Genomic DNA, 26,103 nt, shown 5'->3' with positions numbered 1-26,103 from the left:
ATAAAGAAACTACAAAAGAAACCGGAATGACTGCACTTGAATGTAAAATAAAGCATAGGGCTCTCAATCTGTGGCAGGTGTTAATGGAAACATGTTTGTCTGTCAGAAGGGAAAGCTACAAAGACTGTTAAAGATCTCAAGAAACCCTAAGAAATTCTGTTGTCTGTAAAGGCTGTTAACTTGTGCTTTAGTGCCCAGACATCCACTAATGACACAAGAACTGAAATTCAGGAAGCAAAGCAAAAGTAGAAATGCTGAACTCCATTTCCAAATTTTGCTTTACAAGGGGGGAAATGCAGAAGTGCAGCTCCAGATACTAGTCTCAGCAGCATTAAAAAATAGTTGGAGTGGTTAAAACTAAAAAGGACTCCTGAGTTAGTCTGTATTTAACTGTGATATACTGTAGGTGCTGGAAACAAAAATCTGTGACCGGTAGATGCCTTTCACACCCATCTCTTGCAGAAACATTGAATGTTTTCCGAGCTTTAATGTAATGAAGTATCTCCATGCCAACCAACATGGATTCCAGAAACATTCACATTGTGAATCCCATCCTGCACTTTTGTCTACTCATGTTCTGAAAGCCATAATGCAAGGCAGCCCAGTGGATGCGCTATTTCCTGACTTTCGAAAAACATTTGTCTCAGCACAACACCAATACTTATTAATGAATATATGATCATATGGGTTTTTTGTGTTGTGGTCTCCAGTCCTAAGACTGATTTACAGCTGCTTTGCATCCTGTTTGTCCTGAGAAAGCCTCTTCATTTCCGAATAACTACAGCACTCTACAGCATTTGGACCTGCGTACTATCGTCATTTCTCAGTCTCCCTCTACGGTTTTTACTCCCCATATTTCCCCCGATACTGTATTGATAAGCCCTTGATGTCTCAGAATGTGTCCTACCAACTGGTCGCTTTTTTAGTCAGGTTATGCCACAAATTTCTTTGCTCCTCAATTTTTTTTCAGTACTGCCTCAGTGGTTACATGAACTACCCATCTAACCTTCAGCATCTTGTGGAGCACCACATTTCAAAAGCTTTTATACTCTTCATGTGTGAACTGTTTATTGTCCGATGTTTCACTTCCATACAAGGCTACCTTCAAAAAAGATTTCCAAACACTTAAATTTATATTTGATGTTAACAAATTTCTCTTCTTCAGACACACTAATCTTGTCGTTTCTAGTCTACATTTTATATTCTCTCTACTTCAGCCATCATCAGTTATTTTGCTGCCCAAACAGCAAAACCCATCTACTACTTTTAGTCTCTCATTTCCTAATCTAATTCCTTCAGCATCACCTGATTTGACTGCACTTCATTATCCTTCTTTTGCTTTTGTCAATGTTCATTGTATATTTTACTTTCAAGACACTGTCCATTCTGCTCAATTGCTCTTCAGAGTTTTTTGCTGTCTCTGGCAGAATTATAGTGTAATCTCCATACCTCAAAGTTTTTTTATTTCTTCTCCCTGAACTTTAATTCCTTCTCTAAATTTTTCTTTGGTTTTCTTTACTGCTTGCTCGATGTACTGATTGAATAACATTGGGGATAGGCCACAACCTTTTCAACCACTGATTCCATTTCATACCCCTTGACTCTTGTAACTGCTGTCTGGTTTCTGTACAAGTTGTATATAAACATTCACTTCCTGTTTTTTACTCCAGCTACTTTCATAATTTGAAAGAGTGTACTCTGGCATATGGGTTGTCAAACAAAATTTGTGATGGAATTGAGAGTGTCTTGGTCAGAGGATGCAGAATGCGCCTAACAAGACAATTTATTAACAGATGTAGGAGTAGCTTCAGGTGTGCCCCAGGGAAGTATGTTTTAACTCATGCTGTATATTAATAATATACCTCAGACTTTTTAAGGTGATGACACTCATTGATAATGATGTACAGTCTGAAAGAAAAAAGGACTAATATTCAACCAGGTCTTGATGCAATTTCACAGTGTTGCAAAGACAGGTGTCTTGCATTTAATGTTCAGAACTATTAAATTGTACACTTCCAAAAAGCATCTTCTTTCTCAAAATTTGTCCCACAATTCAATGGGATTCGCTCGTTTGCCTCTTCATCTCCACTTGTCACGATATTGTGCTTCGTCAGGATGGAGACTTGCTATCAAGAGGTCTACATGGAGGGTATCAAGCCAGTGTTGCCTCAGACTCCCAATAGATCACTGACTAACAATTTTCAACAAAAACTCAGGTTTTTATTATTATTTCTTGACCTGCTCAAAGCATGTGCCCATACCAACATAGGTCCCCCATCTTCTCAACAGTAGGTGTCATGTTGTACTGCCTGAGAATGTCATCCTTGGTCACATTATTGTGAAGTGTCAGGTTGCATGTCGAGAGAAGCATTTTGATTTACTGTGACTGCAAATATCACTGAATGTCCATTGGAATTGGTCAACTCATTCAAATGCCACTGTGTTAATGTCCGTGGGGATATGGTATGGAACATAAGCTCAGTTGTGGGTAATGCAGGTAGCACACTTCATTTGGTTGGTACGATACTGGGTTAATGCAATCTGTCTACAAAGGAGATTTCTTGCAAAATATTCATACACTGCATCCTACACTGTCTGACAAAAACACTGAAGCACTCAAAACACAAATGAAATAAAACTTCATGGGATTGAGCGGGAATGTGATCTTATTTTAGTGATTACAATAGTTGAGTCAAATTTAGAAAGAACTTGACAGTATGAGCCAACTTATCAGTATGATATTGCACCCCCTCTGGCCTGGACACGTGCACAAATTCCATTGGAAAGGCTGTCATAAAGTTGGCCCACAACTGTTGTAACTAGTCCTGAGTATCCTGGATACTGGCACTGGTAGGGAGTTGACATCTGAGATGGTCCCTCACATGTCCTGGGGACATATCTGGGTATCTTGTTGGCCACAGGAGTACCTCAACACCACGCAGACAGTATATAGAGACACATGCCAAGTGTGCACATGTATTGTCCTTTTAAAAAATGGCAATCTGACACTCTCACATGAGAGGGTGTCCACAACTTGCCATGTGTGCCAATAAAGAAACTGGACTGGTTGTTGTGTGCATTTCTGGATTCATTGATGAAAAAGAGAAGATTTGGGGAATAACCGTGGACCCTTGCTGACACGCATAGAAAATTACATGCCACTGTGGTGGTTAGTCTAGCTGTGAGTCTTCCTAGAAATGGGTCATGTGTCTGAGCCCTATCAGAGCTGTGCTATGCGCTAAAGTGGAACAACGTGTTAACATTGAATTCCTCACAAAACTTGGAAAATTCACCACAGAAACTTACAGTTTTTTGAAACAAGTTTATGGTGATCAGTGTTGGACACACAAGGTTTTGATTGTGTTAAGAGTTTCAAGGATGCTACGGAAGACACCGAAGATGATAAAAAATCAGACTGTCCTTCCACTTCAAAAACTAAAGAGATTGCGGAGAAGGTCAGTGGAATTGTTTGAGTAGTTTCAGACCTTGCCTGCATCAATAAGGAAACCATTAGATTTTGCAAGATTATCTGGGCATGACAAAGATTTGTGTTACACTGATGCCAAGCATCCTTATAAACGAGCAAAAGTAACATTGAATGGACAGCTGTGCTGACACTCTTGAAAACATTGAAAATGACCCTGATTATCCAACAAAGTAACTGTGTGTGGGAAACATGAATATTCTAATACAATCCAGAGACTAAGCGACAATCCAAGCATTGGAAGAGTCCTCAATCCCCTAGGAGGAAGGAAGCACACATGAGCAAATCAAAATTCAAAGCAATGATGATTGTTTTCCTTGATTTCTGAGGGGTTATTTACATTGATTGGGTGCCCGAAAGTCAGGCTTATTATGTAACTCTTCTGAAGGCCCTCCATGAATGTGTGTGATGAAAGAGACTAGATCTGTGGATGAATCGCACTTGGGTTCTTTGTCAAGACAGTGCGTCGGCCCATAATGTGATGCCTGTGAAGATGTTTTTGGTGAAAAGCAACATTCCAATAATGGAACATCCACTGTATCCTCATGACCTAGCCCCATGCAACTTCTTTCTATTCCCAAAACTGAAGTCTGCACTCAAAGGAACCGGGTACGAGTCCATGGATGCAATGAAGGAAAAAGTAATGAGCCTCCTCAACAGCATAAAAGAAAAAGACTTACAGCACTGCTTCCAACAGTGGAAAATTTACATGGAGCAGTGCAGCGATCGGGGTGGGGACTACACCTGAAGGGGACAACATTTAAGTTGTGTATATTTTCTCAGTAGAGTGTTAGCGCATGAGTCTGGTTTCTTTATTGCCACACCTCGTATGTCATACCCTGTGGCTTCATACACTATGACACCAGGAGTAACATTGATGAGCCTCTCCAAAACATTAGAAAAAATGGGACACCTCACTACCCCTACTCGCCAGTGAGTCCATGCTTCCTGGTCATGGCTCCAGTCAAGACAAAATTGTTTGTGTTGTGGTAAAAAGTGCTAAAGAGAACGTGTTAAACTTCGGCTACACGATAAATCAGTCCAATCTAAAAGCTGTAAATTCAACTAAATACCTAGGAATTACAATTACGAACAATTTAAATTGGAAGGAACACATAGAAAATGTTGTGGGGAAGGCTAACCAAAGACTGCGTTTCATTGGCAGGACACTTAGAAAATGTAACAGACCTACTAAGGAGACTGCCTGCACTACACTTGTCCATCCTCTTTTAGAGTACTGTTGCGCGGTGTGGGATCCTTACCAGATAGGACTGACTGAGTACATCGAAAAAGTTCAAAGAAAGGCAGCACATTTTGTATTATCGCAAAATATGGGAGAGAGTGTCACAGAAATGATACAGGATTTGGGGTGGATATCATTAAAAGAAAGGCGTTTTTTGTTGCAACGGAATCTTCTCACGAAATTCCAATCACCAACTTTCTCCTCCAAATGCGAAAATATTTTGTTGGCGCTGACTTACTTAGGGAGGAACAATCAGAAAGATAAAATAAGGGAAATCAGAGCTCTTACAGAAAGATATAGGTGTTCATTCTTCCTGCGCGCTATACGAGATTGGAATAATAGAGAATTGTGAAGGTGGTTCATTGAACCCTCTGCCAGGCACTTAAATGTGATTTGAGGAGTATCCTTGTAGATGTAGATGTAGATTAATGGCAGCATATGCATGACATGATAATTCTGTAGTCTGGCTGCTACTAGTCTTCAACCAGAGGTGCAGGGTGTCACAGAATGTTGCAGAGAGTCCTTTATGTGTTCTCAGATAACAGGCACAGATGTTAAGGGGATGCAATGTGCTTGGTACACAATGTGGCAGTCCTCTCTTGAGGTGCTCAGATGTGAGTGACTGGAATCTTGATGACGAGCATACCTGCCCTCTGGTTCCTATGCAGTCCAACTTTGGGCCACTATCACACGCGAGTGTCCCTATTGCCCAATTTGAAGAGCTGAACAACTGGAAACTCACTGTGAGACCCCTTTCAAACTGTCAAACTCTGTTAAGTGCTGCTAATGCTGTCTCACACTAGTACACTGTGTCTCCATGTCCACCACAGTGTTCACACAACACCATCACACCCCTATATACCCTAGTAGGTCTGGTAACAACACTGGGCATGAACAACGCTAACACTCTCTGATGGCTTTCTACCTCTTACAGAGAATTGCAGCTCTGATCATTTTACATACAAGCTGATGGTGTGTACATATCGAAAGCTACATTGACATCTGACAATGTCTTTTGGGCCCTTCACTTTTTGTCAGACACTGTAAAGCATTGCTCAGATGTGTGGGACCCATACCAAATAGGGCAGTAAGGGGTTATTGATGTACCGGGTGATCAAAAAGTCAGTATAAATTTGAAAACTGAATAAATCACGGAGTAATGTAGATAGAGGGGTAAAAATGGACACATATGCTTGGAATAACATGGGGTTTTATTAGAACCAAAAAAACACAAAAGTTGAAAAAATGTCCGACAGATGGCGCTTCATCTGATCAGAATAGCAATAATTAGCATAACAAAGTAAGACAAAGCAAATATGATGTTCTTTACAGGAAATGCTCAATATGTCCACCATCATTCCTCAACAATAGCTGTAGTTGAGGAATAATGTTGTGAACAGCACTGTAAAGCATGTCCGGAGTTATGGTGAGGCATTGGTGTCGTATGTTGTCTTTCAGCTTCCCTAGAGATGTCAGTCAATCACGATACACTTGCGACTTCAGGTAACCCCAAAGCCAATAATTGCACGGACTGAGGTCTGGGGACCTGGGAGGCCATGCATGACAAAAGTGGCGGCTGAGCACACTATCATCACCAAACGACCCGCGCAAGAGATCTTTCATGCGTCTAGCAATATGGGGTGGAGCGCCATCCTGCATAAACATCGTACGTTCCAGCAGGTGTTTATCAGCCAGGCTGGGGATGATGCGATTCTGTAACATATCGGCGTACCTCTCACCCGTCACGGTAGCAGTTACAAAACCAGAGTCATGCATTTCCTCGAAGAAAAAAGGTCCGATAACGGTAGATGTGGTAAATCCAGCCCATACCATAACTTTCTCGTCATGCAATGGAGTTTCCACGACAGTTCTAGGATTTTCTGTAGCCCAAATTCTGCAGTTGTGGGCGTTGACAGACCTTCGAGTGTGAAATGAGCTTCGCCGGTCCACAACACGTTACTCAACCAATTGTCATCTTCCGCCATCTTTTGAAATGCCCACACCACAAATACCCTCCGCTTCACTAAATCGCTAGGTAACAGTTCATGATGCCGATGGATTTTGTACAGATAGCATCGGAGGGTACGCCTAAGTGCCAACCAAACAGTAGTGTATGGAATGCCGGTGCGACGTGCGACTGCATGAGCGCTGACTTCTCCGTGCATAGGCAACTACAGTCTCCATTTCTTCCTGAACTGTCTCAGCAGCATTACACCTTGTGTTCGGTTGGCCACTGCGGGGTCTATCGTCTAAACGACCCGTGGCTTCGAACTTCGAAATCATTCTCGCCACAGCTACATTTGTCAACGAACCTTTACCCGTTCGAATCCCCTTCCTATGGCGATAGGATCGTAACGCTGAACTAGCACGTTCCCCATTCTGATAATACAGCTTCACTAAAAGCGCCACGTCAACATGCTGCGACTGCTGGCGCATCTGATTCTCTCTCTCATTATAGCTCCTTTTATACACGATTGTCATGTGCAGTCACTGACATTTTGCTGTCCAGCTCCATCTGTCGGACATTTTGTGAACTTTGTTTTTTTGAGGGGGTCTAATAAAACCCCATGTCATTCCAAGCATGTATGTCAATTTTTACCTCTCTACCTACATTATTCCATGGTTTATTAAGTTTTCAAATGTATACTGACTTTTTGATCACCCGGTATACAGAAAAATGCAGTGTGGATGGTCACACATTCATTTGATCCACTAGAGAACATCTTGTAGATATGAAAAATCTGAACTGGCAGATGCTTGGATAAGTGCCAGCTATCCTGCAAAATCCTATTTACAAAGTTTCAAGAATGAATGTTAAGCAATAAATATAGGAATATACTACAGCCCAATATGTATTGCTCCCATAAGGACAGTGAAGATAAATTTATACTAACTACAGGTATTTAAGCAGTCATTCCTTCAGTGCTCCATAAGTGAAATAAATGGGAAATACCATTTGCAATGCACTTTCCACGGTAACCTCATTTTCTGGGCATCCTGGTGATCCTCATCAAAAACAGATGTTGGACCATATTTAAATTTGTTGCACTGTTTCTAACTGTTAAAATAAAAAAAATGAAAGTCCAGGATGGAATAATGACAATATTATGAAAAGGATAGTTGCTACTCATCATATAGTGAAGATGCTGAGTCACAGACAGACACAACAGAAAGACTGTCAAACAAAGCTTTCAGCCTATCTGTGACTCAGAATCTCCTGTATATGATAAGTAGCAACTATCCTTTTCATAATCTTGTATCCAACTGTTGTCATATGTGGTGAACGGCCACCTAAATTAGGATTGAGTTTTTGCTTGTATCACATGCATTTTCCCATCCAAAAGCAAAAAGTGTATCACTGAATGACACTACACTTCCTCCATCTGGGTGAAAACCATCCAAACTAAGTGACAAATCAGAGTAATTTTTTAACACATGGTAATGCCAGTTTGAATCACCCTCGTCTCTGCACGCAAACACTGAAAAATGTAAGTGTTACCATGATTTTTTATTGTATCAATGTACATTGCTACCCAGGCATTAAAGGAAGATGTGGAGCCTAAATAGATTGTACTTCCATGTTTTTAAAACCATAAATGCAAGTTTTTGATGTACAACTTAAAATGATGTCACCACTGAAAGATTTAATCTGTTCTACATTTTACGTGCTTTGTCAGCTGTTGCTTAGTTTGCCAGGTGTTAGTACAGTTGACTTCTTCTTCTTTAATGTGTCTGTTATCCCATATTTCAATTGGAGGTTCTCTGTTATGTCCTTTCCTGAGTATCATGCATCATCATATTTGTCCATTTCTTCCAAATCTCTTTCTACCTCTTCCTCTCATTTCTTCCACATTTTCCTCTATAATTCTTTGTTGTAGATAATTCCTATGCAGTAAATGTCCCAGCCAAGAGTTTTTCCTCATTGTGATCAATTTTAACAATCTCTTTCCTTCCCATATTTTCTTCATTAGTTCTTCATTCTTAAGTCTATCAGTCCACTTCACCTTAACCAATATTCTCCATAGCTACATTTCAAACCTTTTGAAATATTTTACTGTCCACTGTTCACTGCTGTATAATGTTCCACTTCAGGTGTAACTTTTAGCAGATATTTTCCTTGGCTCTATTGGAAATCTTCTAGCTTTTAGCAAGTGCTTCACCTTTTCAGATGCTTTCTTTGCCACAGATAGTCTCCTCCTTAATTCCTTTGTACAGCTTTCCTTCCATTTCATTAAGCTTTCCGGGTACAGAAAGTATGTGATTTGTTCTATCTTTTTTCTGCGTAAGAACATTAAAAGTACCATGTACTAAATAGTTAATATTTATGTTGTGTCTTCTGTCTGTAGGTTTCATAGAGGATAATTTCATGCTTCTTTCATGAATACTTTTACTGCAGTGAAGTGACATATTGGCGTAGTTTAATGGCAAGTCAGTTTAGTTTTAGCCAGAGAATTTAGTGAAACTGACACAATGTGAATTTAGTATTATGCCAAATACTCGTGGCCTGAGCTAACTGTGTATTGTATATGCAGTATTCTTATTTGTGTGTTTTGGTATTGACTTTGTTTTCTTCTTTTGTATGATTTATATACATTAGAAAATTTCATTAAATACATATATCGACCTGTGAAACATGAGTGGTATTTTGTAATCCATATATTTTGTGAAATATCCCTATTGTTAGTCAGTAATTGTAAGTTATTCTTTCTGCAGGCAGCATTATGGGACAATGCCGAATTGTTGGAAGATTTATTGCGTGGAGAACAGGTTGCACACATCAACAGTCAAGATTCTTGGGGTCGAACTCCTCTTCACGCAGCAGCAACTACAGATAATTCCCGCTGCTTGAGTGTTTTGTTAAATGCTGGTGGTATGTTTCTTTATTTTTTTCTTTTGTTTCTCTGCTTTTTGTGTTGCTGTAATAAATTTCAAAATATAGCATCAGTAACACAAATTTTATTGATTTTTTTTTTTTTCAGCTGATCCGAATATTGCCTGTGGAATAAGAGGTGAAAATAAGGTAATAAGGTTTTAGGGTCATAAGTCATTTGTATTTTTTAACTCTTGAATGCACTGCAAGGCGTTTACTTGTGTGTTGTTAACAAGCTTGTGTTATCGAACTACACCAGTAAGTGAATGCTTTGAAAGTGTGTTGCGTATGTACCACGTAATGAACCTGTAGTGTATAGCTCCATCAGGAAGTTATTGTAAGGTTATTACTTAAATAGCTACTCATAATTGGTGTCACAGACTTGTAGAGAAGCTGATATGTGAGAGATTGTATGTGTATGCCAGTACTGTAATATCCTTCTACCCTCATTTGAAATACTAGGTTATTATAAATGATTGAAGCAATTTCACAGGTTTATTGTAGCTATATTACAGTGCAAAAATACTGTGAAGGCAAAAAAGATGCCATCAACACCTTTCTGTGGTCGAACAGGGTCATGTAATAGGGCTGTGAGAAGTTGGATGTTCCTTCTGCAGTATTACAGAAAAAACTTGGCAGGAATGTAGCCACTGTACATGGTTGCTGGTAGTGGTTCCCACAAGGATGTACAGTTGCAAGAAGGCCAGGCTCTGGTCAGCCACATGGCACTACGGAGAGGGAAGACCATCGTGTTCGGTGTATTGGCTGTGGCACATTGTACTGCATCTGCAGCAGCAATTTGAGCAGCGGTTGGCAGCACAGTGACACAATGAACTGTTACAAATCAGTTACATCAAGGACAGGTCCAATCCAAGTGCTCCGTAGACTGAATTCCACTGGCTCCAGACCACCACCATTTGCAACTTCAGTGGTATGAAGCATGAACCCATTGGAGGGCAGAGTGGATGTCTGTTGTGTTTTCTGATGAAAGCTGGTTTTGCCTTGGTGCTAGTGCTCACTGTGTGTTGGTTAGGAGGAGGCCAGTTGAGGACTGGCTCACGACCTATATGCATGCTAGACATACTGGACCTGCACCTGGAGTGGTGGTCTGAGGTGCAATTTCAGATGACAGCAGGATCACTCTCATGGTTATCCGATATATTTTTACTGCAAATTTGCATGTCAGTCTGGTGATACAACCTGTTGTTCTGCCATTCATGAACAGATTCCAGGGAGTGTTTTCCAACAAGATAATGCTCACCCACCAACTGCTATTGTAACCCAACATGCTCTATGGACCATCGACATATTGCCTTGGCCTGCACGATCACAAGATCTCCAATTGAGCACATATGGGACATAATCGGGTGACAACTCCAGCGTCATCCACAACCAGCAGTACCCATCGCTGTCTTGACTAACCAAGTGCAACAGGCATGGAATTCCTTCGTCCAAACTGACAGATGGTGCCTTTACAACACAATGCGTGCATGTTTGCATGCTTGAATTCGACAGTCTGGTAATTACACTGGTTATTAATGTACCAGCATGTCTCATTTGCAGTGACTTACATTAATCTATGATCTTGAAATTTTAATCACATAAAAAAAGTTACATAGACAAATGTATTCCCAAAATTTCATTACTCTAATTAGCTTTTTTTATTGGTGCAATCCCGCCCCTACTGACACTGCAGATATCAAGTTTATAACATCTACATATACATAAATACTCTGCAAGCTACTGTTTGATGCAAGGCGGAAGGTACCCCACACCACTGCAAGTTCTCCCCAAGTCTGGCTTAGTGTGTCCCTGTCAATCTGTTAAAAACCCTGTTGATATGAGCTCACAGTATGGTAAGTTTGATTTTAGAGGAGGTGTAAATACCTAATCTTTCACATAACTTCACTCAAAAAAATTGCGTGGGTGTAGGTGGTTCATGGTGTGGGTTCCTGTAGTCATGTCCTAGTTCATGAACCATGGGTAATGTATGAGTGGCCAAGTAAGTGGTCCCGACAGTCGGGATACCAGATACTTTGGAATAAGGCTGGGCATCTCAGACATATTCTGAGTCATGGTCACCTTTGTGCTCATACGGCAAAGACTACCAAATCCACCGGTTAGTCCCTCAACCATTAGGGGTAAAACCCAATGGGACTCGGGGCAAGTAAGGCTAGCAACCTGCTTCCCTGGTACTTTAAATATGATGCTGGCAACAATCAGAGCAAAATGCCTCGGACCTTTGGAGGTGACGGAGTCCCACCTTTAACTGACAAACCAGGGACTCCTAAGATACGACTTGGCAAACAAATGGTAATGAGATGGGGAGCTATTAATATCAATGGGGGCTACTCTGGGAAGAAGGTAGAGCTGGCAGAGGCTGCAAGTAAGATGGGGCTGGACGTTTTAGCTGTTAGTGACATTTGGGTAAGGGGTGAGAAAGAAGAGGAAGTGGGAGAATACAAGGTCTACCTGTCAGGAGTCAAAGCAGGAATAGCACAATGGGGTGTAGGGCTTTACATCAAGAAAGAAATGGAACCCAGCGTAGTTGCAATAAGGTATGTAAACGAACGACTGATGTGGATAGATTTGACAGTGTCTAGCATTGCATTGTGAAGGGACAGATCAAGATAAGATGGATAGTTTTTATGAGGCACTCAGTGATGTAGTTGTTAGAGTAAAGGACAAGGACAGTGTTCTGCTCATGGGTGATTTTAATGCCAGGATTGGAAATCGAACAGAAGGGTATGAAAAGGTTATGGGTAAATTTGGAGAGGATATGGAGGCCAACAGGAACGGGAAACAACTCTTGGATTTCTGTGCCAGTATGGGCTTAGTAATCACAAACTCCTTTTTTAAACATAAGAACATTCACCGGTATACTTGGGAAGGCAGGGGAACCAGATCTGTCATCGACTATATAATAACAGATCAGGAATTGAGGAAGGCTGTGAGGGACACACATGTATTCAGGGGATTCTTTGATGACACTGATCATTATTTAATCTGCAGTGAAATTGGGATTGTGAAGCCGAAAGTGCAGGAGGTCAGGTCCATATGTAGGAGGAGAAGAGTGGAGAAACTTCAGGATAAGGGAATCAGGCACAAGTACATAAAAGCGATCTCAGAAAGGTACCAGTTAGTTGAATGTAGTCAATTACAGTCATTGGAAAAGGAATGGACAAGGTACAAGGACACAGAACTAGAAGTGGCTAAAGAATGTCTTGGAACAGTAGTGTGTAAAAGTAGGATGAAGCAAACAGCTTGGTGGAATGACACAGTCAAGGCAGCCAGTAAAAGGAAAAAGGAGGCATATCAAAAATGGCTACATACTAGAACTCAGGTAGACAGAGAAAGTTATGTTGAAGAAAGAAACAAAGCCAAACAGATAATTGCAGCATCAAAGAAGAAATCTTGGGAAGACTTTGGAAACAGGTTGGAGACAATGGGTCAAGCTGCTGGAAAACCATTCTGGAGTGTAATTAGCAGTCTTCAAAAGGGAGGTAAGAAGGAAATGACAAGTATTTTGGACAGGTCAGGAAAACTGCTGGTGAATCCTGTGGATGCCTTGGGCAGATGGAGGGAATATTTTGAAGAGTTGCTCAATGTAGGTGAAAATACGATCAGTAATGTTTCAGATTTGGAGGTAGAATGGGATAGGAATGATGATGGAAGTAGGATCACATTTGAGGAAGTGGAGAAAATGGTCAATAGATTGCAGTGCAATAAAGCAGCTGGGGTGGATGAAATTAAGTTGAAACTCATCAAATACAGTGGAATATCAGGTCTTAAATGGCTACACAGGATAATTGAAATGGCCTGGGAGTCGGGACAGGTGCCATCAGACTGGACAAAAGCAGTAATCGCACCAATCTTGAAACATGGAAACAGAAAAGATTGTAACAACTACAGAGGTATCTCTTTAATCAGTATTGTGGGTAAAATCTTCTCAGGTATTGTTGAAAGGAAAGTGCGAGTATTAGTTGAGGACCAATTGGATGAAAATCAGTGTGGGTTTAGGCCTCTTAGAGGTTGTCAAGACCAGATATTTAGCTTACGGCAAATAATGGAGAAGTGTTGTGAGTGGAACAGGGAATTGTATCTATGCTTTATAGATCTAGAAAAGGCATATGACCGGGTTCCTAGGAAGAAGTTATTGTCTGTTCTACGAGATTATGGAATAGGAGGCAAACTTTTGCAAGCAATTAAAGGTCTTTACATGGATAGTCAGGCAGCAGTTAGAGTTGACGGTAAATTGAGTTCATGGTTCAGAGTAGTTTCAGGAGTAAGACAAGGCTGCAACCTGTCTCCACTGTTGTTCATATTATTTATGGATCATATGTTGAAAACAATAGACTGGCTGGGTGAGATTAAGATATGTGAACACAAAATAAGCAGTCTTGCATATGCGGATGACTTAGTTGTGATGGCAGATTCGATTGAAAGTTTGCGATGTAATATTTCAGAGCTAGATCAGAAATGTAAGGACTATGGTATGAAGATTAGCATCTCCAAAACGAAAGTAATGTCAGTGGGAAAGAAATATAAACGGATTGAGTGCTAATAGGAGGAACAAAGTTAGAACAGGTGGACGGTTTCATGTACTTAGGATGCATATTCTCACAGGATGGCGACATAGTGAAAGAACTGGAAGCGAGGTGTAGCAAAGCTAATGCAGTGAGCACTCGGCTATGATCTACTCTCTTCTGCAAGAAGGAAGTCAGTACCAAGGCTAAGTTATCTGTGCACCGTTCAATCTTTCGACCAACTTTGTTGTATTGGAGCGAAAGCTGGGTGGATTCAGGTTACCTTATCAACAAGGTTGAGGTTACAGATATGAAAGTAGCTAGGATGATTGCAGGTACTAGTAGATGGGAACAATGGCAGGAGGGTGTCCACAATGAGGAAATCAAAGAAAAACTGGGAATGAACTCTATAGATGTAGCAATCTGGGCGAACAGGCTTAGATGGTGGGGTCATGTTACACGCATGGGAGAAGCAAGGTTACCCAAGAGACTCATGGGTTCAGCAGTAGAGGGTTGGAGGAGTCGGGGCAGACCAAGGAGAAGGTACCTGGATTCGGTTAAGAATGATTTTAAAGTAATAGGTTTAACATCAGAAGAGGCACCAATGTTAGCACCGAATAGGGGATCTTGGAGGAATTTTATAAGGGGGCTATGCTCCAGACTGAATGCTGAAAGGCATAATCAGTCTTAAATGATGATGATGATGATGATGATGATGATGATGATGTAGATCGAGAGGCCTTGACATGAATTGCTGATCATCAACCCACCTTGACCGATCAATCGATTTCTCAGTTTCCTGTTTAGGAATTCGCAAACATCATGATCGAAGTGGAGTGGAGCACCATCCTGTTGGTAGATGAGGTCCACATGTCAGGCTCAAGTTGTGGCATGAGCCAGTTTTCCACCATGTCCAGATACAAATGTCCTGTAACAATCTTTTAGCAGAAGAAAAATAGACCCTAACTTTAAGCTGTGAGACTGCACAGAACACATTAACTTTTGTTGAAACCTGAGTGTTCTGCATGATAGTGTTGGGATTCTCTGTCCCCCAGATTCACACATTGTGCCTGTCACAAAGATGTTGCTTCATCATTGAAAATGAATTTCTCACAAAACTCATCCTCTTCCATAAACTTCTACAACTGTGTTGAAAATCCAGAGTATCTGATTTTGTCTTCAGGATTCAGGGCTTGTAGCAATTGCAAGCGGGAGGCTTCAATTTCAATTTCCTTAAGATTTTCCAGATGGTCAGCAGTGATATGTTCAGCTCTCTGCTTGCTCTGTTCATAAATTTCTGTGGGCTTCATGCGAAACTCTCCTGCATGCTGTCAACAATTTCTTCGCTTGCTGTATGTCAGCCCATTGATTTGCCCTTGCAGATGTATACTGAAAATTTAAAGTGTACATATCATTGCCAAATGGAATTGGCAATTAGTGCATATTTGTTGAACTTTATTCTGAAGTTTCATTGCACCATTGCGGCATACTGATGTTAATGCATTTCAAGGACAACATAAATTTTCTTGATGCCTGCCACCATCTTGCCAAACTGCTCACTCCTGCACTCTCATGGCAGAAATCTGAAGTGCAGCTGCTACTGTGCAAAATTTCTTGAGCTTTCTATATGAGTGTCGAGTTTTCTCACAATATTATCAGTTAATGCATATGTAGTGATTTTATGAAATTGCTTCAGTCATTTACAATAACCTTGCACAAGCATCTCCCTGCAACAGAATGCAGCGAAGAAGGGTTTGAGAAAATGGACACTGCTGGTATGTGAATCACACATTGGTTTCTGATGAAATTACTCTGTTCTGCAGGTAGAACCCAGATTTAAATGAATGAGTGAAGTTGGGAGCTACTACAATGGATATCAGCAGAGTCAGACACTGGGTTTTTTCATTAAATGGAAGCAACAGTATGAATGTCAGCTAATCAGAAGTGCAGTGAATGCCCAAGCTCTCTAGTGACTTCACCAAAAACAGTCTCCATAATGAGATATCATTTGCATTGACTGTTGGAGAACAGCTAAAAAATGTTGGAGCTTTCCATCATTGAACATAGTGTAGTTACCATTATTGATAAAGAGTTTCCAAAGGTTTTGAGCATGATAGGGACCGCAGATGACAACTAGCAGTAATAAAGTTACAAGGAAAACAGTAGCCAGCAATTTGTTGCATCATTTCAAAACTGAAAGAAAAAACTGTGATGACGTAGGCTGATTTCTTCAAACTTAAATAAAAAAATAATGGCAATTGACAGCACAGCCTAAGAAAAAAAATTTTAAAGCTGTATCCACAAGGAAAGTGATGGAAATTTTCTTTTGGAATTCAGAGCCTGTAGAACCTGGTGATTTTTTTTTTTTGGAGAAGGGGAAATTTATCAATCCTGTGCAATGCTAGAAAAACTTGAGCCACAACTTCTTCAGGTTTGTGAAGTGAAAACTCTGGTGCTTCTATGTGACAATATTAAGCAAATACTTGATCTTACGAGTACATCCTGATTACAGTGTGCTGTATATCTGTTAATATGCAAATACTATTCCTTTTATTGCCCATTTTGTATCCTTTTTATTTTTTGTCCTTTTTTTATAATTGTTTTTTTTAACTGTTTTGATACTGTGCTAGTCAGTTTTTGCCTTTTTCTCTCTTTTTTAGCATATCATATGTCTTCTTCTCTAGATTTTTCTCTCCTCCTCTGTCAGCAGAGAGCCTATCTTTTATTTTCCCTAAAACGTTTCTTAAATTTCACTGTACATTTGACCTACTTTTGCAGGTATTACTCTGCAACATGAACTGGTTCCCTGAGTATAGCAGGAGCTATGTTGGTCTATTTACAGTCATATTACAGATCAAATTAGGGTGTGTTATTACCTTGCAGTGTGGTGCTAAAAGTGATAGTGGAAAATACCTTCACAATAAACTGTGACAAACTGCTGTTAATGTCATTAATCTTACTGACAGTGAGAATGAGAGAAGTATTTTAGTGCTGACAGAGAAGGCAATGGAATGAGCAATCAAATGATTACAAGCAGATATAAGTAAGTCAGCGGTGTGCAAATTACGGAAGGAGGGAATGAGAGCGCATTGAACAGTATTCAAGTATCTGCCCCAAAGGAGAATAAGTAAAATGCACACAATAAATATTTCATTGATGATACAGACAAGTGTGTTATTAAACAGCATTTTATTTATTATGAACAGTACAAGGAAATACTATTTTTGCAAAAACTTCACACCTTTTGCTGCACCAAACTGGACTTCCATGTAAGCAAAAAGCTATGAGAATAACTGTTCCATCCATCCTATTTTAAGATTTCCCACCATGAAAGTCATTATTTGCAGATGAGAGAACATACAGTAAACTCCCATTTATCCAAATTGCGTTTATCCGAAATCTGCTTTATCCGAACAAATTTTTCCAATTTTTGCTGCTCTCATTGGTGCTGTCTGACGCATCGTGCAGCTACGCTTTTGGCTACCTAGACTGACACTTGACAAGTTACAACTTGTTTGCGCCTGGAACCATGCATTCGCTGGTGTTTTCCGGCAGTCTACTGCTAATCAGTGCATTGGCACTTGTCAAAAGTCTGAGTGTTGTCAATTTGTGTGAGTGTTGGTTGAAGTTTTAGCGTGTTTCTTTTTCATATTGTGTGGTTTCATGCCATTGCCATCTACTGGAACTCCCTGGATGTACAGTACATACAGTATTGCTCTATGCAGCACAACAGCCCTGTTGAAACCGACAATGAGAGTGCAGTGGCAAACACTTTTTGCCTGGTATTGGTACATCAGACAAAGCCAAGCATTTAACAATTTAATAGTGAATGTACAATGCTCTGTTGTGTTGCTGCATGGTCTTGAATAGGACAGGGGAGAGGGGATAGATGTATCAAATGTTTTCATGCGGTGGCTGCCACAGTGTGGTTTCAAAATTCAAAACCTTTGTCTAGTGCTCCTCGACTGTTGTCAAGTCTTATATGTGTGTTTTCTATTTAATGTTTCGCGTTTACGCTACATGGTTTAAAATGTCCAGATTTAAAAATGGCCAAAAACCAAAAGAGAATCAGTCGAGTGTCAGCAAAAAAAAACACTGAACATGACTACGAGTGTGAAACAAAAAAGAATGTGATCTGGTTGGAACAAAAGCTTTGCACTTTCCAGAGAATTGATGCTGGTGAGCGACCTGCGAAGGTTGTGTGGATTTGAACATCGGTAGGAATACGATTACTGATTGGAAGACAAGTCGATCATAACTTGAAAAAATTTTTTCCGTCCAAGTGTCAGGCAGCACAGTGAAATCTCAAAAAACAATGAGAAAAGGTGCACATCCTCAGTTAGAAGAGGCCTTGTTTTTGTGGTACAAACAAATAAGAGACAAAGGTGTGCCAGTTTCAGGTCCTGTACTTTGTCAAAAAGTGAAGAGTTTTTATGAGCTGATTGAAGGAAAGGAGCAAGAATTCCTCAGAAGTGATGGCTGGCTGGATTGGTTCAAGAGGCGGCATGCCATTCATGAAATTGCCATCAGCACAAATCATTATCCGGGGATGAAGCCACTATTGCTGATTTTAAGAAGAAACTGCACACAATCATTGACACAGGTGGTTATACTGGTGATCAACTTATTAACGGTGATGAAACCGGGTTGAATTATAAAATGTTGTGAACAGAAACCATTGTCTCTAAACTAGAAAAACGGCATCTGGATATAGAAAAAGCAAAGAAAGAGCTACTGTCCTCACATGCAGTAATGCCACTGGCAATCATTAATTGCACCCTAATTTAATTGGCAGATCCAAAAAGCCAAGAGCATTAAGATGGCAGCCAGCTGATAAACCTTTGCCATTGTGGTACACGAGTCAGTCTAAGGTATAGCTGAACGGTGCTATCTTCAAAGAGTGGTTCCAGGGAGAGTTTGTTCCAGCTGTAGAAAAATACATGGAGGAAAATAGACTTCCTCGGAAAGCACTACTTGTTGTGGTCAACACTCCTTCTCACCCAGGTGATTACAAATGGGGTTGTGAAAGCTGTGTTTCTCTCACCAAATGTCACATCTCTACGATGGATAAAGATGTTCTTGAGGCAATGAAAAAACATTACAGATGCAAGCTGCTGGAATTCTTAATCGGTGCGATTGATGCTGAAAAAGATTTTGTACAAGCTCTTAAAAAAATCGATCCATTGGATTGCTGAAGCTTGGAATCTAATTCCTCCGAGTTCTCTCTTTAGGGCATGGGGAAAACTCTTAGGTCATAAGGCAACTCATCAGTGGTGGGAAGAAGAAGGCAACACTAACTCAAGCTGACGTGCCAGAAACAGATGAAAATGATGTAATTTTGGTGAATTTACTGGAGAAGCTACTGGGTTGTGAAGACGAAATCTTCGAAGATGTTGAAGAGTGGATGGAAAACAAATTTTTTGATTTGATTGAGGAAGAAATCGTCCAAGTTGCGACCAATCAGAAAGCGTCAGAAGAATATGTCTCTAATGATGAAGCAGAGAAAAAGATTCCTCACACAGTTGGCTACAAAGCGATCCAAACCACCCTGGGGTACATCTGCCAACAGGAGGAGGCGACTTATCCCAAATTCGTTTGTTTCCAATGTTGGAGATATATTGCTGCAACAAAAGCTTCTCATGCCAAAAAACAGAAAACAATTATAGACTTTTTTACTGAAAAGTAAATTCTAATGAAGCGTCCTAGAACTTAATTGCCCATAAGTTAAAAGTTATTTGTTTTTACTTTAAAGTTCCTCTAGACAAACTTTTCATTCCTTTGAGTAATCTCTAGATTTGTTTCTTAATTTTGTACAATAGTTTATTTTTTATTCAGAACAGTAGGTTGTAAAATTAAAACTTCTGTTTTTTCCTGCTGCCAAATAAGTCGGACTTTTTCTGTAAGAACACAAAATAAACTTGCTTCGTTATTCAGCATTTAAAAGCTTAGAGTTTTCATTCATACTTTGGCACCTTTTTAACATGTTAACACAATTTTTTTCAGTTAAAAACATGCAGGCTTATTCACAACCATATCAATAACTTTCTACACACCCTATGCACATTTTACAATCATATTTCATGGTATTGATGCAATTTGGGGTGTTTAATGTGTGAAAAAGGGGACTTCGGTTTATCTGAAATTTTCGTTATTCGAACCGGTTGTCGTCCCGATCATTTCGGATAAACGGGAGTTTACTGTACTAACAAAATGATGCAAAGATGTCATTTGTCCTCATAGGAAAAATTTTTTGACAGTCAATTGACAATAAATTTGCAATCTGACTTCTGTTGTGGTTAGATCATCTCAGCCCTAAATGTGACATATGCATTCTTGTAATCAGTTTAGTTCTCTTTACATTTTGCACTTAGCACAGTTAATATTTCACTTCACTTTTGCTTGCTCATTTAAACATCAGCATAAAACTTCATTTCATTTTTCACTGCACTTAGAAACACACAGAAACCTCAATATAAATCATTGGTTAAAATGTTTCTCACAATACATATGCACAGCAGTATTTTATGTCACCTGTGCACAGCAGTATTTTATGTCACCTGTGCATTTACACATCAATATTTATTTGCAATGTAGAAAAAGATAGATTGCTACTTACCATAAGGAAGACATCTTATGCTAGAGACAGGCACAACTGAAAGTGTCTTTCAATGAAGTACAACATGTGTGTGAGACAGAAACAAATTGTGATTCCAAGACATTTCTGAGTAAATATGCTGCTCTTGGAAAGCTGTTTCCTCCTCTGTTTCTGCTATTTTATGAGCTGCTACACTAAGGTCATATTAACAATATAGGGAAGATAGATTGCTACTTACCATAAAGATGACCCTTTATGTTGCAGACAGACACAATTAAGACACATATAAGCCTTCAGCCACAGCCTTCATCAGAAACAGAAAAACACAACATTCATTCACACAAGCAGGCATATCTTGCACACACTACTACCAACACTGGCAGCTTGGACCAAAATGTTAAGCTGTATTGTTATATTACATGCTTAATTGGCGTGTCCAACTTCAACTCAGAAATGTTCCTCCATTCCTTGTTTATTATACAGCAGCAGTCAGTCTACATGTTTAGAGCCAGAACTGTGGTGTCACCGCCAGACACCACACTTGCTAGGTGGTAACCTTTAAATCGGCCGCGGTCCGTTAGTATATGTCGGACCCGCGTGTCACCACTATCAGTGATGGCAGACCGAGCGCCGCCACACGGCAGGTCTAGAGAGACGTCCTAGCACTCGCCCCAGTTGTACAGCCGACTTTGCTAGCGATGGTTCACTGACAAATTATGCTCTCATTTGCCGAGACGATAGTTAGCATAGCCTTCAGCTACGTCATTTGCTACGACCTAGCAAGGCGCCATTATCATTTGCTATTTATCTTGTGATGCATGTACCGTCAGACCGATGTTCACCAATTATGGATTAAAGTTAAGTATTCCAGAAGCTACGTACCTTTTTTTTGCTAGTCTCAATTCCTTGTCATTTTCCAGACCTCACGCCAGCCTGCGTGAGCTTAAACGCGTGCCTTTCGGCTTCCTCTCATAATGGATTGGCGCTCTTGCCACAACAAGAACTATATCCTCATTGATCACATTAATTATTTTTATTTGTTTAGACTATATGAACACTTGTGTTCCATATTCTTTACATTTGCCATAAAATGTAAGTTTCCATATATCTTTAGCCTGTACATCTTTTGGCTTGTCGTTATTACACAGAATTGTCAAGCCTACCCCTTTCGGGGCAATGAATAACCATTGTTCCTGACTCAGGGGAGTCCAAATACTATCATATAATTTTGCAAACTTCTTAATGCAGTCCTTGGGAATTTCTCATACTAGTTGAACCATTGTAGCTTCACATGGTTAATGATCATAAGTGGACATTAAAATAAACTTTTGCTTGCAAATTTTGTGACTGTGATCTATCTCTTTACACATCAGTTAGTTGTTGCTCAGTTTTTCATGATACTGCTTTGGCTTGTCTGTTAACATATAATCTCTCTGTGGTTGTGTGTACATGAATATATTTTGACTTCCTTCAGTTTTGGAAGGTATGGGTAGTTCTCTGTACAAATGAAACCCTTAATTTTCCACTAATGGGACATTCAGTACACAGCTTAATATATGACCAGACATAAACACCTATCAACCTCACTTATGCATAACAACTGGTGTCCACCCTGTTCTGTTAGAGCAATTTGGGACTCCTTGTCTGTAATGTCATTCCAAATAAAATGCAAGTATTTAACTATTTGTACTGAATTATTAAGTGAGGTCCCAGTGTTTCTTTCTGTGCATTTGCTCTGACTCATTATGTATTGATACCAATTGTATTAACTGTTCATTGAAAGTAGTGATCACAGCTTAAAAACTGTATCATCTGATCAGTGCTATTAGCAAATTCATTCAAGTATCCATGAAGCCTTTCCACAGTCTTGACAGTGATTTCCTTGTTACCATGAAGGTTAGCTACTGTGTGACTCAAACTTTTTAAAGTTGCTTTGACTGTTACTTGCTCTTTGGTCAACTTAAGCAGTTACCTCTTTTCATTTTCAATTAAATCAATATTTGAATTGAAATGTAAGGCATCCTGTGTACCTAATATCCCAGACAACATTTTACTAATTTCCCCCATGAAATTTAAGACACCTCATTTCCTCTGTGTTTCACGTTTTGTTAATAGTCCAGTTAGATCTTGCAAAGTCTTGATATTTATCACATGCCATTCTAAGGTTTGTTCTATGGTTGTACTTTCTTGCTCACTTATTCCCAGACTTGTTAACTTTTTTAAAAATAACCTACAGATAAATGTGTCAGTCTCTCTGCCTTATTAGATTTTCCATGAAGCTCCCTGAAGTGAGCATAGCTACAGATTTTCCATTTCACACTATAAATTTGTACTTTGCTGTAACTATTGTAACATAAGCCTGGTGACAAAGGAAACTTATCTTTGCCAAAACCCTGATATTGTCCAATGGTCTACACCGCTGCAATACAGTTCATCAGATGCAACACACTCGTCAGTTTCTTCATCTGACATTCAAATAAAACTTCTATTTTAGTAGAACTCCTTTAATCTATTGGCATGCACCATTAAAAATTTGTTTCTCTTTCAACTAATGACCACATTTCAGCTTTTTTGGCCTTACCACAGTGTCGCTGTGTATCTAGCTTATGCTTTCTGCCCCTTCTAACTCTTTCATTGTATAATAGAACTTGATCACCTGTTTTAAAATCTTTTGAATTCTGATCTCTATCATAGTACTCCTAATTGTTCTCTTTACACTGTTTGTGATAATCCATGGCACATTGGCGCATCTGTCTGATCTCTTTAAATTCAAGTACGTAATGTTGTAATTATAACTGACACCTGTGGCACCTCTTTGCAATGCACACAGTATGTTACATTGTGTGCTGAAAAACAACTTGTGATGTTTAATTTTTTATGCTCTGGGGAGTGGTATTATACACAAATACCACAAATTGGAACCGTTGGTTGCAATCTGATTGCACCCTGTTGATGCAATGACTCAGAAATTCCACTGTATTTGTATGTACTCTTTCCAATGCTCCATTTGACTGGAGATTGTAAGAAGTAGTGTGTAGCCTACCAGTCTTTTACAATCTGCTCGCTTTCTGTAGTGTCACTCAGTATTACCGACAGTTTCCCACATCTCAAAATGATTATTTCCTCAAGGATATGAGCCACTGTACCTGAACCCTGCTTTTATATCAGTTCTGCTACTATGGACTTTGTTGCAGCATCCTTTAGTGTTACTATGTACTTATTATTTCTATGTTTTACCATCAATGGACCGACAATATCAATATCACATTTACTAAATACCCCTTGATGTTGGTGGTGCAACCAACGGTATTTATGTCATCTTTTTTAAATTTTTTTTTTAAATTTATGTTCTTGTGATTCCGTGATGACCATCTATGGGTGCATCATGGAATTGCCGCAAAATTTCCACTTTTTCTTCAGCAGTAATCTCCTGCCATTCATTTTCCTTGACTGTTGACTTTTCCTGCCTTTCATTTTCCCCAGTTTTGGCATCAGCTGACTGTATCTCCCTTATTCTAACCAGTGCATCAGCTACCTGCACATTTTTGCTCTTTTTGTGTACAATTTTGCAATCACACTCCTCTGATTTTAGTCTGAACTTCTTTAAATGTAAGGACAGATTGCTAATATTTGTGAGCCACTTTAAATGTAAGGACAGATTGCTAATATTTGTGAGCCACTGCAGTGGTTTACGATCTGTACACATGGTAAACTTATGGCCAAACACATACAAGCTGAAATGTTGGACTGCCCAAACTATGGCTGATAACTCTTTTTCAGTTGTGCTATAAGTTTATTCAGCATTGTTCAGAGTTCTGGATGTGTATGCAACGAGGTCTTTACCTACCTCCCCTTGTCTAAGAACAGTGCCAATTGCTTGTGTCAGTCAGGATTATAAACTTTTTACAAAAATCGGGGTACAGTAATACAGGGAGGTTGAAAAACTTCTCTTTTAGCACTTGGAACATGTGCTCTTGCTTGGCGTCACTCGACTTTTTTCTCACTCCAGAGTTAATTTACCTTACATACAGTCTGCTTTAGACTTGTGTTAAATTGCGGAACTTCTGCCACTTTAATTTGAGGCATCTTAATAGAAACCACCTCCTCTCATGTATTAACACAGCAATCAAACGAGAGCTTTCTCATACTCTCGCCAGTATTTCTGGTTGGTGCGTGCCTTCCTGCAACATCCGCACCCTTTATCCTCAAAATCCTCTCGTCATGAGGACCTAACTTTTTATTTTAGCCATATGATCTTCCTTAGGCTCTGCAGCTTTCATTTCTTGTTGGTGACACGTCTGCCTACCGATATACGAGTACCTTGTTTACTTAGCCATTTCTTTGGCTTACTTTTGTTTACTGTCACCTCTGTGTGATTCAGAGAAATATTAACTCTAGTGCATACACACTTCACAGTTTAAAAACATGTTTGTGGCTTTCTAAGCCTCCACCCCTGTGTACTTGCACCCAGCATTTTTATCCCTGTACATAGTTTAACTGGCTTGGCCCTGAACCACAGGTTTTACTTTGCCGTAATTAATTACTATGCAATACTTCGTGAAGAAGTCTATCAGTTGAACTGGCAAAGGGAATATCCAGTTCCTCTCCTGCCAGTGAAACTTGTGTTTCACTTGTAGTGCCTGAGCTATTCCTAGATCTAAAACAGCTGTCAGCACTGCAAACTCATTTTTATTTTCACTGTCAACTTCAAATATTTTTCCCAGTTCAGCATAAGGCAACTAATCTTATGCTTTGCTGTCATTACCCTGCTTCTTGTTTTTCACAGAATAACACATGTTGTTGGTACACTCACTAGCCATGTGCCCTAGCCTGTGGCACTTGAAACACACAATTGGCTTCACTTTCTTAGAGGGACTCTGACTGTTTTTGAAGTCTCTGATTCTCTACTCGCATGAGCCGATTATACTTTATGTGCTCATCAAAGATTCTCTGAATGACTACTGCTCTGCTTAATACTCCCACTTATGCCAAAAATCTTGCCAGTTTCTTACTCTGGCATTGCACCATGGGCAGCCTCACAAAATTGATGTTGAAGCAAATCTACTTTACTTTCTCAGTCTGCAATTGATTCTCTCTTTGATTGTTTACTGGAACCCTTTTTAAAGGCATAGAAGTCCAAGGTACATGCATAATTTTTGAACAATTTTTTACTTCTATCCGTGAGTACTTTACTCCATGTAGGACCCCAATATGGGTATTTACAAATTTTAATGTATTGGATGGTCCACTTCATGCACTAGTTCAAAAGCAATGTCCAAAGTGTTTATAAATTCATTGAATGCAGATTTTGTACCATTGAAATCCTGGAGAATAAGTTTAAGGGCATCACTGATGTTAATGTTATCTGCTGCTCCATCCCTGGCA

The 26,103-nt window shown here is 39.7% G+C and overlaps 1 protein-coding gene across 1 annotated transcript in view; it reads left to right on the top strand.

The window, feature by feature from the left end:
* The window catches only part of LOC124801786 (serine/threonine-protein phosphatase 6 regulatory ankyrin repeat subunit A-like), a 36,189-nt gene that overhangs the window by 3,535 nt on the left and 6,551 nt on the right, over nt 1–26,103 (top strand). The window contains exons 2-3 of the mRNA XM_047263100.1: nt 9,441–9,597; nt 9,707–9,747. Coding sequence (XP_047119056.1) covers nt 9,441–9,597; nt 9,707–9,747 — 198 coding nt within the window. The remainder of the gene's footprint in view (nt 1–9,440; nt 9,598–9,706; nt 9,748–26,103) is intronic.

This window comes from Schistocerca piceifrons, chromosome 1 (assembly GCF_021461385.2).
Source record: "Schistocerca piceifrons isolate TAMUIC-IGC-003096 chromosome 1, iqSchPice1.1, whole genome shotgun sequence".
Taxonomy (NCBI): domain Eukaryota; kingdom Metazoa; phylum Arthropoda; class Insecta; order Orthoptera; family Acrididae; genus Schistocerca; species Schistocerca piceifrons.
Note: the sequence above shows the minus strand (reverse complement) of the source record. Positions and strands in the feature narration are given on the sequence as shown.